The sequence below is a fragment of the Epinephelus lanceolatus genome, chromosome 13 (genome assembly GCF_041903045.1).
Source record: "Epinephelus lanceolatus isolate andai-2023 chromosome 13, ASM4190304v1, whole genome shotgun sequence".
Classification (NCBI taxonomy): domain Eukaryota; kingdom Metazoa; phylum Chordata; class Actinopteri; order Perciformes; family Serranidae; genus Epinephelus; species Epinephelus lanceolatus.
Genome location: NC_135746.1, coordinates 11,729,826 through 11,746,967, shown reverse-complemented (window position 1 = coordinate 11,746,967; position 17,142 = coordinate 11,729,826). Strand labels below are relative to the sequence as shown.

Below are 17,142 nucleotides of genomic sequence, written 5' to 3'. Positions count from 1 at the left end.
GCAAATATTACTTGCTTCTTGTAAACCACTATCCCTCATTCATCTTTGCAGCAGTACAGGCCTTTTTGACAGCATATATCTAGCATCTTATTAGTATAGGAAAATCATTAGTTACTAATAATGTTACCTATGGCTCTGTTGTATTCAAGTGTCCTGGTGAGAGTGGCATTAGAGAGTTCCAGTATGCACAGTTTCAGAGCCCTGAAATCAAAGCAGCTGAGTGGAATTCAGCCATGATTAATGACATTATTTACACCTGAGCTTTTCCTGCAGTGATGAGTCAGGATAAATGTCTGCTGTGGAAAAGGCCTGTTTACATCTGTGCTGCTGAAACATGTCAAACTGTCATCAAAAAATAAGGCTATCAGCTTTTTTATAGTCAAGTCAAATTTATTTATATAGCCTAATATCACAAATTTGCCTCATGGGGGCTTTACAATTTATACAGTATGCAGCAACCTCTGTCCTGGACCCTTACTTTGGATAAGGACAAACTCAGAGAGTGTCACTTTTCAGCCTCTTATTCAATCTGATATTTCTGCTGTGATTGCTGCCGTTTTTTTACCCTAGAGGTTTTATTTTGAAGGGGAAATCCTCCCTCTTGCGGCAGCTTTTTTCTCTGCCAGCTTCACACAGCTGATGTGACGTCACGGGCACTGACTGTACCCCCTGGTACCAACACCTAGAGGCAACTACAGGTAAATACATCCTCTGGTGTTCAGTGTATTAACTTATAGTTTCTTAAACACAAACAGGATGGAAATGTTTAATTTCTTGTGTGTACTATGTCACAACTTTAACTCCAGCTTCACTGTTATCAAAAACAGACTTTTTTATAATATCAAACCTGATATGTAATATGTTATTCTCTGTCTCCGCCACTAGGGGTCCCTCCACTACCACTGTGTTGAAGCAGTGACTGTATGTATTACATAGTCTGTGTTGAAGTGACATTGAAGTTAGGTAATGGGACAGAGAATGGCTTTGGTAACATCTTGAATAACAGCAGTGAACCACTTTGTGTTGCACACCATACATTTTATTACCATAAATGATCTTCCAAAAATCATAAACAGAGACTTTCAAGTAATAAAACAAATTTAGGGCAATGTGTTTTTTTAACCAGGAGAAGTGGGATTATTTAGGTGGGGTGAAGCCCTTTAAATTTTCACGTGTCATTCATGTGAACAGTCACGTAACAGATGGAGCCTGCTGAAGGGGAGGAAAATGCCAGACGGCAAAGCAGGACGAGGATGCATCCAACTTGCCTCGGTGGCTTCTCTGGCTCACTTGTCTCTTTTCCTCAAGTGACGAGCAGCCTTTAAAACCATGTTTGTGTACCTTTATGTTTGTTTATTCCAATCTTGACAGAATGAAGTCTACAGGAAGCCACTGAGGGAAAACAATAAAGATGCATCCACATAACGCAGCAACATCCAACCCTAAAACGTATCCTACAGTCTGAACGGGACAGTGTGCTTTTATGAAGTGTTTTCTCTGTAACCAGCAGCTTTCATGTTGTAAGGCTTTTCAAGCACCGTGTTTTGAGTACAGCCACACACAGCTTCCACTGTATCACATCACAAAAATATAGAGACATCTACAGATATATGCACACACGTATCGCCACAATTCAGCGGTTAAATAGATGGCAGATCGAAAAGAAGAATGTACAACCAAAAGTTTGCAGACAAATCTAGAACGATTGTAATTTGCCCAAAAAAAACAAAAAACAAAAAGCGCCTTTCTTTGACAAATTAAAAAGTTTTACAAAATATAGCTTTACGCAACAAATTATTCTACGACTAAAGCAGAATAAATGAAAAAATAACAACATTAAAACAAGAATAAGCCTCGCAGCAGACGAACAGAATCATGACGGTGAAACAAACGGGGGCACTTTAATCTGAAGCACAATCACAAAGATAATCAGCTCATGATTTCCATTTGAAGGAAAACTTCACCCCCCAAATGACCATTTGTGTATTTGTGTTAGTCACAGTGTGGGCTCCATGCTTACTGCGACAGCTTGTTGGACCATCACAAAGGGGCAGGCCTTAGTGAAGGGTCAATTGCCATTTAACAACAGTGAAACTATATCAAAACATCTGTTATAAACTTATGATCCTAGCCTCATTTATATGCTCAGTACTTCCCAAACAGACAGCCTTTTCCGACAGGGAACTGAGCTGAAAGTAAAGCTCATCCATCCTCTCTTCAAAGCCAGACTCCATTGACAAAAACAGTAATTTTACCTCACTGAACACAGGAGCTGCTGGTCTACCACTGCCTCCATTAGTTAGTTTGTCTGTGTTATTGTGTGACTTTGGTGAATCTGAACTAAACTTTTTACGCACGAAAGTCACGTAATGACATGAACAAACCAAATGATCAAGGCAGGGATAGACCAGCAGCTCTTGTGTTCAGCAAATTGAATTTACTGTTTTTGTCAATGGAGTCTGGCTTTGAAGAGAGCATAAACATTTTCACTTTCCGTTCAGTTCACCGTCAAAAAGGGCGTCCGTTTGGAAAGTACTGAGCATACGACTGGATAAATAAAGATTTGGATTATACTGCAAGAGCTGTGTGATGAATGTTTTGATATAGTTTTGCTGTCATTAAACGTGGACCCCTATGACTCCAATTCATCAAGAATATATTTTCTCAGTTTTTGGATCTTTCAATCACCGTGAAGGCATGTGAAAAAAACAGTACGTTTTCTTCATGAGTTCAACGTAACACGGGGTGAGTAAATGATATACAAATGGTGATTTGGGGGTCAAAGTGTTCCTTTAAGTTTCCTTAATTAAGCAAAAACATGAAAGTTAAAACAGATGAATAGAATTATAAGGCTATTTACAAAAGGGAGGAGGGACAGGGAGGAGGTGGAGTTGTCATGATTCAAAACAGTAAATTCTTGTATTCAAAGAGTTAATTTTACCGTAACCAGGAGCCTCTCATGGGCTTTTTTCCTGCTATGGTTCTTGATCAACCAGCAGAGACCTCACAGGGCATGGGCATCCAATCACATCACAGTTGCACTGGGTGATATCCAATCAGATCCGCACGGGATCAGATCACACTACAGAAAAGACTACTATAGTCCCTGAGGAATGAAGACCCACCCAGACTAGTCACGCATATTGTACACTCACACATACACACACACAAACACACACACAGTACTTATGATCAAGTTTTCTCGAATCCCGCGGAGCTCCACGTGAAAGGACTCGCTCCTCTGGGCTGTTCAAGGATCATCAGGATCATCACGACGACATTAAAGCAGGTTTCTACTGAACCATCACATCAGTTTTCCCCACAGCTCCCCCTCCCCCCCCTTACCTCCAAATGTTCCTCAGTTTTTAGTTCATTTCAAGTCAGGAGCGCAGCACACGGCCTCAGCGAGACACGTCAGTGGCTGCCCGCTCAATTCATAAACCCATAATGATCAGGGGGGAAAAGTGAAGACGTGGCTCTCACAGTTTGTCGGGGGTGTTGGTCGAAGATCGGCTGGAATGTGATGTGTGTTTTCTCCAGCTGACGTCACAGAGGTCGTGCTGTGACACCCCTCGCTACATCAACATTATGGATTCCCACGGAAATGTAGACGCCACGCTAAGACTGGCTGTAGGAGTTGCTCTGGTTCCCATTGGAGCTCTGGTCACTCTCACTGCGGACAACACAGATCCAGATGGAAGACATAATTACATACAGCTCATTAAGACACAGAACAAGGTGTCTGGTTTGCTAATGTAGTTATATGTTACTGTGACACCAGATAAATGCAGCTACATGCTATTTATATACATCTCAAACAATTAACTACAGCCAGAATCTATCAAACAAAATATAAATGCATGTGCTGCATGTGACGCCAGGGTTACACAGAGATGGATTTACCTGTTAGGAGGAGGTTTGGGTTTAGGCATCTTGTTCAGCACAGCAGCTATCTCCTTCCTGTCATCGAAGTTTTTCCACTGGTCATAGAGCTTCAGGATGACGCGGATGATCTCCAGGATCTTGACAGGAAACACACAAAAACAGACTTTAAAGTTCCCTCCACTAAAAACGGTGTTTCCTTATGTCCCCTAAAATGTGACTAAACGGACTTGTATCTGTGCAAAGTTTGTCACTATTGAGGTCACATTCCTCTACTGAAGGGGGCGATGTCTGCGCACTATCCGAAAATCTGAGATTCAAACGTACCCTGGGCAGCTAGATTAGGAACATCACTATTAAGAAAGCAAATGGCTGTCTAATATGAGAAAGACACATTGACGAGAGAACAGACTTCAACATGACACCGGCAAAGAATATTGACACCTCCAGAGCAGAGCAGAGTTAGCATTAGCACAGTGAAGGTTTTGACCAGATATTATTCTATGTTTCACAAACATTACCGCTGTGTCAGTCACTGCCAGTTAGCCTACAAGCTAACAAACAACATAAACAAGAGATGCTAAGTACACTTAACATTCTGATATGTCTGCTAGTCACCGATTTCAGTGCACAACAGACTCTTCATCTGAGTCTGGGTTTGACTGACGTTCAAACATGTATAGCTGACTCCTTACTATGTTTCCTCTGACGCTAACTGACTTGCAAACGTGTCAGGTTTGTAAAAAACAAACTTAATTTTGAAGTACAGTGAATTTCCGGCATGGAGCTTTCATTTTAAAGTGTCATTTCCTGCTGTAGAGTGAGTGACTAACTGACAGCTACTTAACAGAGACAGCAAACTAGCTTGACGACATGGCCAAACATAAGTATGATGCTGAATATATTAGATCGTGTGGACCTTGAACTACTGACTACAGAGAAATCTGGACCCTGAGGCTGGACCAGTTTGGAACCACTGCTCTAGTTAACGCTGAGCCTACATAATAATCCCCATGTTGTGCCCCCTCAGATGGACTACAAACTCTGGTTAACAGCTTTAATTGCTCAAACATGACATTCCCAGAGACACAGTGACAAGTGTCACCTTAGCCTGTCACAATAATTATGAGATACTGCGTCAAAAATAATTGCATTCAACAGTATCATTGCCATTTTGAGACTGTTTTATACCACTGATATAATGATAACAGCACCATAATGTGACTACACCCTTAAAAGAATATTCAGACATTGGAATTATAATGTGAAACTCTGAGAAAGCAGATGTGAGGACAGAAGCACCATGACCAGAAACTACAGTTACTTTGTTTTTTGCTGCACCAAAATGAAAATTTGTGGCCGAAGCCGAATAATATTAAACGCTTGGCCGAATACCGAGTACCGAATATATCGTTGTTTAGTTTTTCATTAGGTTTTGCAGATGAACTCCCTCCAGAGTAGTGGTGTCAGGGTACCAAAATTGGATCCCACGGTACGATACCAGTGAAAATATCATGGTTCTGAGTAGTATCACGATACCACAGCAAAAATGAGGCAGATGTGCCTTTTGTCATTTATAAAAAGATAAATCACTTTTCTATAATACATCAATGATATTTCAATGGAATAAATTACTTATTGACTTATTCATACTTCAAAAACAGCATCAATAAGTGATGAACATAGGGGGGATCAAAATAAAATAAATAAATGAAATAAGAATCAACCAGCCACCCTCCTCCCCTGACAAGTCCCTTCATAAGTAAAGAACAGTCCCTAAAGTGCAGTGAGGTTTGTGGGCCGTGAACGGCTCATTTCTCCTCTGACACATCACATACCTGTGTTCGGCTGGCCCGGCTGTTCAGGTAATTCTGGGCAGTCATGACGCCTAGAAGAGGATATTATTGGAGCCGACTTATCCATCACCGGTAAGCCAATGGCTGCCGTAATTGACAGGAATGCATTACTGTCTGCTGGTTGAAATCTGTAGGCTGCTCACACAGCGTGCTGAATGATTTAAGCCTATTTTGCTTGCTCAAAACTATTTTTTATATTTTATTTTCCGCGTGTCACAGCACGCTGTTTGATTGCGTTATCAAAACACGTTGCTATTATTTGGCCTTGCTTTTAACTTATTCCACCGAATACCGAATGTGTGTTTTTTTGCAACAGTCGGCCAAATATATTCGGTTACCGAATATTCAGTGTATCCCTATTTTTTGCTGTTAATTCTGGCATAATGTTGGTTAAAATGTTGGTGACATCGTTATGTAAACGAACATCCATGTAAACACAACAGGTAATATCATACAATATACGACGCTGATGATTTCTGCTGACTTTAATAAGTTAGTAACGTAATTATTGTGACAGATCTAGACCTCCTGAATAATTTCACCGTGACTTTAATTCAACAGTGTCCTTGTGTTCCAACCACAACTCAATTGTTTCATGTTAAAATATTTATACATGATGTGGATACAGTGGATGATTAGTCTGTGTGTTAGATGCCCAAATCCCCACTGAACCTGGCATTTTTATTTGTTTTGGTGTGATTTTTAAGCCTACGCTGTTTAATGTGTTTGTAATCCTTCTGACAAACACAACAAAACACAGACAGCAGGAAACCAGACTGTGGCCACAAAGGCATGCCAAACTCAACAGTGGCCAATGCTGTGACAAAAACACTGAAGCTAAATGTGAAAACAGAGGAGCATCACATATTTTCATAAAACACAGACACTGCCTGCATTTATTGTATGCTTTACAACACCTGTGGTGACTTTTGGGATACGAGTCAGCTCAGCCTCGGGCTAGATGGCTGCCTTAAAAAGTGACAGGCTGCGTACTGTAACTTCTCTTGAAGGGGCAGACTGACGTGTTTGATTCTGGTTTCTCTTCACAAAATAAAATGTGACATCGAAAGACACATATCTGTGTATCAAGGATACATGTGGATGTGTTTTAAACTTAAGTAGTTCAGATTCTACGACAGAAACACCTATTTTTGAGAGTGCAGCTGAAGTTCTTACTTTGTCCATGTCAACAGAGAGCTCTGCGAACCACTGCCGGGCGTCTTTCTGCTGCACCACACAGGCGACATGCAGACAGGCTGTGGGAGGAAGACGACTGATCATGTTACATCTGATAAACCTCATTCCAAGCCAGTAACTGCATTAAAGAGCTGCGATGAGCAATGCACGGGGACAAATCTTACCTAAGGCAATCATGAAGGGAGGGTAGAGCAGACACAGATCCGTCCTGTATGTGTCGTTCACTATTCGCCTGGTTCAGACAGATAACAGCACAGACACTGAGCAACAGCAGCAAGATCTAGTATTGTCAAAAGAGACAGATAAATGTACAGAGAGTGTCGTACCAGGCCAGGGGCAGCAGCATGTCCTCCTGTCCCATATCCTGCACGTACTGCAACAGCGGTCTGTAGGGGTGGTACACTATCAGGCAGCAGTCCTGCAAAAAAAGGCAACAGTAAGTGATCCATCCGAGCAAACAATTGATCAAAATACAGCCTTTAGTATAGCAGCAATAGAGAGGTGAAGTCCCTCCTCTTCTGGTGGACCACCACTGGACCTTATTTTGGAAAAAAAATATGTGCGGTACTCGACGGTAGGAGACAAATAAGTTCTTAATCCTTTCTGACTAATGCCATGAATTTAAAAGTCAAGAAACACCATGTGCCTGGCCAAAAAGGTCCCAGTTGGATGCCAAAAATTGCAATGCGGTCATGAGGCAGACAGTCAGATGGTGGCGTTGTTTCCACATCCAATAATGATCCAGTCAGACCATTATTGGTCTGACTGGATCATTATTGGTCTGACTACGTCACGGTAAGAGATTACCGTGACGTCCACTCAGCATCTAAAGACTAACATTACTTGAAGCCTGTCCTTTAAATACAGAAAGCATGTTTATGCCATTTATGTTCATCCAGTGGTAAATTATATCCCTGTCTCTTCATTTTAAGCCTCTGGTGTTTGTAAGAGTCAAAAGGTCTTTATCCAAGCTGTCTTTGATCGCACATGCAGCCTTCAGAGCACTGCCACAAAGTCAGGTGACTGAGCATAAGCACTGACAAAGTCAACACAGAAATTAAGATGTCTGGATGAATAGGTCAAGCACAGGACTTTGACCCAGGAGACTGTGGTTCGGATCCTGTGTAAGTCGTATCACATACAGCAAACATCTCCTCACGATCTGCTAGCTACATGTCCTCTGAATATGCTGTGGAAAAAGTCCGGTCTCTGTAGGCAAGCCAGGCTCCGCAAATGGCAACAAAAACATTTTGGTCTAGGATTTACCAACCAGCCAGCGCGAGACCAGCGAAAGCAAGCCCTCACACACATGAACGCAGTGCCCAGAGAGGCAGTTAGAGCTACAGGCTACAATGAGGCTAAAAGGCGAGCTAGCTCCGTAAACGTAAACAGAAGTGAAGTGTTTTTGTTGCCATTTGCGGAGCCTGGGCTGCCTACAGAGACCGGACTTTTTCACAGCATATTCAGAGGACATGTAGCTAGCGGATCGTGAGGAGATGTTTGCTGTGTGTGACAAAAAAATGTCAAGCATAGGAAGACTTAGCATTTAAGGTCATATTTTGGACGACCAGCTAACGGCCAGGTAATGTTGATGGCACCGGCACACTGGAAATATTTTTAAACCATGACGGGAAATCTGGAATGAATGTTCAAATGTGGGTTATTAATCTGCATCTCAACATTCGCTGGGACCAATTAGTTTTGTGGGAAATCATTCCCCGATCTCTCGTCTCGCCCAGCATACGTCACCGACTCAGCTGTGTTCCACGCACAAATGTAATGTCGTCTTACCTGATGTGTTTCATCCACCAACTCCTGATCTTTTTAATCAGCCGGGAAGCAAAAGAACGAGCAAGACCCGTTTCTCGTGCAAGTACATCCCAGTTTCAGTGAGACACAGCACTGCTTGTCTTGTCTTATACTTCAGCAGTTACAGTTTTATGACAAAATGTGAACTTCATTTAAAGAAAATTCTCTTTTAAGTGAACAAACATGTGTAATTCATGGTGCAATTCAAATGGGGTCAAAAAATGTATGTATCTCACTACCGCACATATTTCTTCCTAAATAAGGTCCCATGGTGGTCCACCAGAGGGAGTGGGACTTCACGTTTGTATGATGCAAAGCTGTCTCTACTCACCATCAACTCCAGCAGGTAGAACTCACATTCTAATATCTGTCAAAGACACAAATAAAAAAACTTTATTATGTTTCTCACTGAATATTATGTGAAATATATTTACTGTCTACCAGCAAAATCTATATTTTGCTTTAGTTGTTCCGCTGCCAGTGTGAACACCATCGCCCTATCCAAACTGTTGACCCCATAAACTTTATCACTTCCAACAACACACCACCGTTATTGTTATATTGCTCCCATTTGTCCCCGTGCCACGGTCACAATTACTGTGTCTGCAGGCTGGACGTGACAAATGACGCGTAGGACTTGCAGCGGCCCGCTAACTCACTCTGTGCTGTGCGAACCACTCCCTCCTTTTATCGCTCTGCGGTGGCTCACTATAAATAATAGTTTACACAGCTTTCTGGACAGGCGGCATGTCACAACAGTCCTGGTGACGTCCTGGCACCTGGGTGGAGATGCTGGATAAATAAAATACTGACGGAGGACACCACTTGACACCACAGTGGGAAATGCTGTGCAGAGTGAATGCATGCACGCTGGCAGCCGTGGTCGAAGCCATCTCCCACAGCAACAAGATTTCTATCGAAGGTTTGCGAACATTAGCTGTGGAATCTCACATAATGATAGACACCGACGTGGCAACACTGTGATACAGTGTAAGTGCGCTGTAATATAGCACTGCAGTGCATAAATAACTCTGCAGAGGAAGCAGAAAATGAATCAGGTGGTTGAATTATAGCTGATCTACTGGAGTATGGTTAACTTAATGGGTTTGAACTGATGAATTATATCAGTCTTTGTCACACACTACAGTAAGTGTGAACTACATCTATCATCTATCATCTGTCTCTTTTAAATGTCAAGTTATCGCCTTCAAATCTTTGCCCCTGAACTCAAGTCCTCCTTTTAAGCCTGACCCTTACTCAAACTTTGTTAGTGTCATGAACATCCCTTCAACACAAACACACATCTGAGCACTCAAATTAGTGCCTTGCCTTTGTCAGTGTTTAAGACTGCTGGCAGGGTCCTGACTTTACGTGACTAAATGAGCAGACATGCACACACACATACACAACTGAGACAGCAGATTAGCTAGTGTGTGATTAGAAAAGAGCAGACAAACAGAACTGTGTTTTAGTCGACTATGTCAACCCCACAGCTTGTTTAAAAATTACATTTTTTTTATTACAGTGAAAGTAAAATACCAAAAAAAAGGGTACTGGTACTGAATTAGACACCAGAACAGATACCAGTATCAGAAAGTGAACCTTGGCTTGTAAAATATGGTTTCTCCTCTGACACCCCTTGTTTTGTTGGACTGTTAGAGGTTTGTTTCCTTAGGTTTGTGATGCAACACACAAATCCTGGGAGTCACTGAGACTGTCATTGGTGAACTGCATTTTAGAGGCAGAAATGCTCAGCCATGGCATTGACTACTTATTTCACTCATGATATGTCTTTTAGCATGTAAGAAACATCATATGGAAATGTTCACAAGGTTTGTATTATGTTATTGTCTACTGATTTTTGCGTTGCACTTAGTGTAAGTCGTGCTGGATAACAGCATCTAGATGCCCAAAATGTAAACTGTTACAGACACATTTTACTTACATGATTCATTCTGTAGGGGAACTCCTTTGGAAAGGCGTAGGAAAATCTGGTTTTCACTGTTTGAGAAAACCAAAACATGATTTTATTGCCTCCACTGCTGATGAAACAAAGAGATTTGCACTAGGTTATGAAATATGCTCCTCAACATGGTGACTTACACACTGATGTGGCTGCAGAGATCAGCCTGGTATTGGACACAACTCCAAACTCCTAAAAGGACATAAACGTTAAAGCTCAGATTAGATAAACAGAGCACACATACTGTACAACAGGAGCTGCTACTTCACTAGTGTAAAATTTATGCCTTACTGGCACCACAGAAACTTCCATACCTCAACTTTAGATGCCAGGAAAACACAGGTAGGAGCCATGAGCACTGGATCTATACTTTTCAGGGAATACCTGCAGAGAAGAGGAGATAAAGATTTATCAGCTTTGGACAAGAAGGATTTAGTGTCAATGACGATCATGCTATACTATACACATTGAGTTAAACTCAAAGATGTGCACCAGCCTCAGGTTGACCTCACGCTATAATATCATTTTATCAGTATGATGCTATTTAGGAAGAATTTTTATTTATTCAACCTTTACCTAACCAGGAAGTCCCACTGAGATTTAAATTATCTTGTACAAGAGAGACCAGGCCGAGGTGGCAGCCAATCAAAACACATTCAAATTAGGGCTGGGTATCGATTCAGATTTTCCAGATCGATTCGATTCGATTTTCAAGGACTCAGTTCGATTCGATTCACGATTCGATTCAATTTAATTCAGTTTAATATTGATTCAGTCAAGTATATTTCAATTAAGATACAGAATTTGCTTGGATATTAAGATATTTTCTGAGAACTAACAAAGTATATTTAACAAGGAACCCTCTGACCTTGTGCATTACTATTAAAAATACTGTTTACATTACATTGACCCCAAAGCAGTACATTAGTCATCATGTACTTTTATTTAACATTACCTGACACATACAAAATAAATATTTTAAATTAAATCTAATCACAAGGCAGACAATTTAAATAAAGTGGCTACAAAAAATGTAAACAAAGGACATCCACAAGTTTGCTGCCTGTAACCGTCTTATAAAGCTTTTTCCGCAATACACTACAGTGGTTGTGATGCACACATTGACTGTATCAGAAGAGAAACAATGTAGGTGAACCCTGCAGCAAAGTGAACCCTCTTCCTCAGAGAGGATCTTTGCCTCCCAGTTTGTTCCTGGCGGCAGAGCAGAGTGAACCGTCTTTCTTCTCAGAGGATCTTTGTCCCATGAGAGCAGGCACTAACAGCTCATGTTCGCAGTGTAAACAACTTCGCTGGCGATTTGACAGTCACTAGAAGCACATTATGACCCTTTGTAAAAGTTTCTGTGTGGTACATGTGTTGTACATGAGCTAACGTTAGCGGTTAAGGAAGGACTGAGAGGCTGTCCGGTATGTATGTGTGTGTGTGTGTGTGTGTGTGTGTGTGTGTCTGAGGAGTGTCAGTACGTTAGCTTGTTAGCCGTAACGTTAGCGTTGCTGTTTGTCATGTTAACGTTATCGTCGGCAGCCCTGAATAGCTTGTAAAGCTTTAGCATAGTTAGTTAACACATTTGTTATCGGCCCATGTGTTTACTGCTACAGAAAATTAATAAATCTTTGGTTTATTTGCACAACGTTGCCTCTCTGCCGTCTTTTATCATGCTTGCTAACTCTAAGTTAACTTTACCAGCAGATCTGTATGAGGCACAAAGTGAGGTGACAGTTAGCAGTGTGCTGATGCTTAGTGGTATTTCTTAACCTTTTCTGTGAAACTGATGTGCATTTAATAAACATGCGTACATTATTAGCGTTATATTTTTAGGGGAAAATGTGAGTGAGAAAAATGCACCGTAGACCCATGCCTTCAGTGGACGCACTCCCACCATTGTTTGTTGCGCTGTCTTCATTCAGTGTCCGGCTGTCTCGCGAGATCTCTCACCATGACCACAGGTGCTAATTGCTGATCTAGCGAGATTATCTGGGTTGATAGTACTGCAGGCTGCTGCAGTCTGCTACCGGCTGTACAACATGTCCACAGAGGAAAATAAACAGTTATAGTAAAAGATCGACTTTTTAATTAATGAATCGATATTGTGCCATTTAAAGGAAAATCGATTAAATCGATTTTTTCAACCCAGCTCTAATTCAAATGCAACAAATACAACATATAACACAAAAATCCACAATAAAACAACAACTATTCAAACATAGTGGCCTCTCACGAAAAACAAGCACATGTCTCGGGCACTACATCCTGTATGATGCCCTTAAATTCATCAATGGATATAGGTGTATCTACTTTTAGATCTTTCTGTGGATCGTTCCATGTCCAAGGTGCAGAGAGAAGAATGCAGTTTTCCCCAGATATGTTAAAAAACAGCGTTCATTAAACAGCAAACACTTATAGGAGTGTAGCTGACACACAATGGGGTGCCGACGTCACCTTACCTGGCATAGAAGCGTTTGAAGTAAACGGTTGCAGTGGCAATGACCTGCTGCCTCAGCTTCAGGTGTTCCCCCAAAGCTTGGATCACTGAAACAGACAGAATAAGACATTAAATAAGTTCAAGTAAAACAGCCTGACTTCTTTATGTGGTTAAAAATATGTGTTGGGTTATAAATAATAAATACAGGCACAAAAAAATAAAAGGTAACAACAATATTCATACACAGAAAGTTGAACATACAATCTTATATACAGTACAGGCCAAATGTTTGGACACACCTTCTCATTCAATGCGTTTTCTTTATTTTCATGACTATTTACATTGTAGATTCTCACTGAAGGCATCAAAACTATGAATGAACACATGTGGAGTTATGTACTTAACAAAAAAAGGTGAAATAACTGAAAACATGTTTTATATTCTAGTTTCTTCAAAATAGCCACCCTTTGCTCTGATTACTGCTTTGCACACTCTTGGCATTCTCTCCATGAGCTTCAAGAGGTAGTCACCTGAAATGGTTTTCCAACAGTCTTGAAGGAGTTCCCAGAGGTGTTTAGCACTTGTTGGCCCCTTTGCCTTCACTCTGCGGTCCAGCTCACCCCAAACCATCTCGATTGGGTTCAGGTCCGGTGACTGTGGAGGCCAGGTCATCTGCCGCAGCACTCCATCACTCTCCTTCTTGGTCAAATAGCCCTTACACAGCCTGGAGGTGTGTTTGGGGTCATTGTCCTGTTGAAAAATAAATGATTGTCCAACTAAACGCAAACCGGATGGGATGGCATGTCGCTGCAGGATGCTGTGGTAGCCATGCTGGTTCAGTGTGCCTTCAATTTTGAATAAATCCCCAACAGTGTCACCAGCAAAACACCCCCACACCATCACACCTCCTCCTCCATGCTTCACAGTGGGAACCAGGCATGTGGAATCCATCCGTTCACCTTTTCTGCGTCTCACAAAGACACGGCGGCTGGAACCAAAGATCTCAAATTTGGACTCATCAGACCAAAGCACAGATTTCCACTGGTCTAATGTCCATTCCTTGTGTTTCTTGGCCCAAACAAATCTCTTCTGCTTGTTGCCTCTCCTTAGCAGTGGTTTCCTAGCAGCTATTTGACCATGAAGGCCTGATTGGCGCAGTCTCCTCTTAACAGTTGTTCTAGAGATGGGTCTGCTGCTAGAACTCTGTGTGGCATTCATCTGGTCTCTGATCTGAGCTGCTGTTAACTTGCCATTTCTGAGGCTGGTGACTCGGATGAACTTATCCTCAGAAGCAGAGGTGACTCTTGGTCTTCCTTTCCTGGGTCGGTCCTCATGTGTGCCAGTTTCGTTGTAGCGCTTGATGGTTTTTGCGACTCCACTTGGGGACACATTTAAAGTTTTTGCAATTTTCTGGACTGACTGACCTTCATTTCTTAAAGTAATGATGGCCACTCGTTTTTCTTTAGTTAGCTGATTGGTTCTTGCCATAATATGAATTTTAACAGTTGTCCAATAGGGCTGTCGGCTGTGTATTAACCTGACTTCTGCACAACACAACTGATGGTCCCAACTCCATTGATAAAGCAAGAAATTCCACTAATTAACCCTGATAAGGCACACCTGTGAAGTGGAAACCATTTCAGGTGACTACCTCTTGAAGCTCATGGAGAGAATGCCAAGAGTGTGCAAAGCAGTAATCAGAGCAAAGGGTGGCTATTTTGAAGAAACTAGAATATAAAACATGTTTTCAGTTATTTTACCTTTTTTTGTTAAGTACATAACTCCACGTGTTCATTCATAGTTTTGATGCCTTCAGTGAGAATCTACAATGTAAATAGTCATGAAAATAAAGAAAACGCATTGAATGAGAAGGTGTGTCCAAACTTTTGGCCTGTCCTGTATGTCAGATGAACTGTACAAGAAACACAAATGTGGTGCTGTGTTATTAGATGTACTCTAAGCAGTCAGCAGATGTTGTCAATGATAAAACTACTTTTATAAATTACCATTAGCAAAGAAAATCTGCAGCTTCCAGTACTCCTCTTCTGACAGAAACTTCAGATCCTTCTGACGCTCTTTCATCAGGTCCTGCTTGTCCAAAACCCACTGCAGACTGTGGCGGATAAAACAAAAAATATTATTTCCATATACTCTTAGTAACGTCGGTTACTCAGTACAAACTGTCATCAACCAAGCTAGCGGGTAGCGCAACACTTATCAACAATAACCCACTGTGTTAGCCTTCTGTTTCACCGTCGTAAAGCACTAACACTACAAACAGAAGCTCGTCTAAATAAGCTTTAATAACAGCCTTTATCTTTAATATGTTTGTTGTCTATCTTTGTTTTAATTGCTCCTTCATATCATAGCAACAGTTCAGGAGCAACTGTTGGCGCAGCGGCACAGACACAGCTAACGTTAGGCCTCTCAACACACACGGTCATTTATTAAATAAAGACGCAACACGTCGAATATTTAATTAAAACTTACTAATGAGAACTTTGCCAGAAGTTTCCCGCCATCTTGTAGCAGCTGAGGTAGAGAAGGACACTTTAAATCGATAAAACTCTGTTAGAAAGAAGCGGATAGCACAGAGAAAGTAGTTATGCTAAGCTGACACTGGAGTGACAGCAAATGCGGCCCGGTGACGGATAGAAGCCATCGTGGAATGGTTCCGGACTTTTAGTTCCGCCTTTAAAAAAATGTCAAATAAAAAAAAGAATTCAACGAGTACATGTATGACTATTATCTTATTATACAAATAACGATATCCACCAGGGAATACTCTGATGAAACGAGTATCCGGTACAGATATTTTATTTTACAGGTGTCATTCAAGTAAAATGTAGATAAAGGAAAGTCCTCATTTTGGTAGCTATGTTTAATTTATTACTCTTGTGATAAAAAATGATCTCTCTGAGGCTGTTCTGTAAATACTTTTTCTCATAGGTAATAAAAATGACAACTTCTGATCAATCCATAGAAATTGCAGGCTTAAAATAACAACTTCTGATTAGGCCCAACCCACTTTCAGTTTTAACCACACCCACTTCTGACATAAGCCCCGCCCACTCCGAGTATAGATACAGATAATTTGGTTGGTTGAACAGATACAGACACAGATACAGATAATGGTGTACTCGTTTATCCCTAATATACAGCTTTTCAGTGGTGGGAAGTAACTAATAGGGGTGGGAATCACTAAACGTTATCTATACGTTATCATCAAGATACTTAAGTCACGATACAATATTATTGCAATTTTAAATATGTTATAATATGCTGAGTATTGCAATAAAATATATTGCGAGTCATTACCTTTTTTAACTGCAAATTATGTCCAAAATTTTGTCAACATCTGTTTTATCTAATAAGATAAAGTTTTCGGTCTGTTTGTCTCAGCTTCAGCCATTTTTTGTTTGTTTGTTTGTTTCTTTTTTTGCAGTAAAAAGCATCGAGCGGACTGAAAAAAAATTCATTATATTATTCTAGTAGGCTGCCTTAAACTTAATTTGTATTTGTAATATTATTCATTTATATAATTAAAAAAAAAATAGATACTTGGCACTGTGTGACGATATGATATTGCCACAAAAAAATATCGCGATACTATGCTGTATTGATTTCTTCCCCCATCCCTAGTAACTAAGTACATCTACTGAAGCACTGTTGTTAAGTATAATTTTAAGGTATATGTACTAAACCTGAATATTTCCATTTTATGCTACTATTACTGCACTACATCTCACAGGATACTCCACTGCAATTATCTGACAGCTTTAATTATTAGTTACTTTACAAATTAAGAATTCAGTAGTCAAAACCTAATATTAAAATGGTGCTTATGCTTATGTGCCGATAATAATATTCCAATATTATGGTCTATAATCATGTAATCTCTCAGAAAGGGTCCACTCTGCCCAACAAGTACTTTAAATTTATATTTTAAGTACAAGTTGCTGTTAATACTTTTGTACCTTTACTCAGGTGAA

At 40.7% G+C, this 17,142-nt stretch overlaps 1 protein-coding gene across 1 annotated transcript; it reads right to left on the bottom strand.

Annotated features, from left to right (window-relative positions):
• Positions 1-2,771: 2,771 nt before the first annotated feature.
• On the bottom strand, positions 2,772-15,799 carry ccnc (cyclin C). Its single transcript, XM_033647827.2, has 12 exons — positions 15,641-15,799; positions 15,157-15,263; positions 13,173-13,257; positions 11,022-11,091; positions 10,848-10,899; positions 10,690-10,745; positions 9,076-9,111; positions 7,262-7,353; positions 7,100-7,167; positions 6,915-6,994; positions 3,904-4,022; positions 2,772-3,673 (listed from the first exon to the last, which is right to left on the bottom strand). The coding sequence occupies exons 1-12, from the start codon at positions 15,670-15,672 to the stop codon at positions 3,619-3,621; spliced, it is 852 nt and encodes a 283-aa protein (XP_033503718.1). The 5' UTR covers positions 15,673-15,799; the 3' UTR covers positions 2,772-3,618.
• Positions 15,800-17,142: the final 1,343 nt, after the last annotated feature.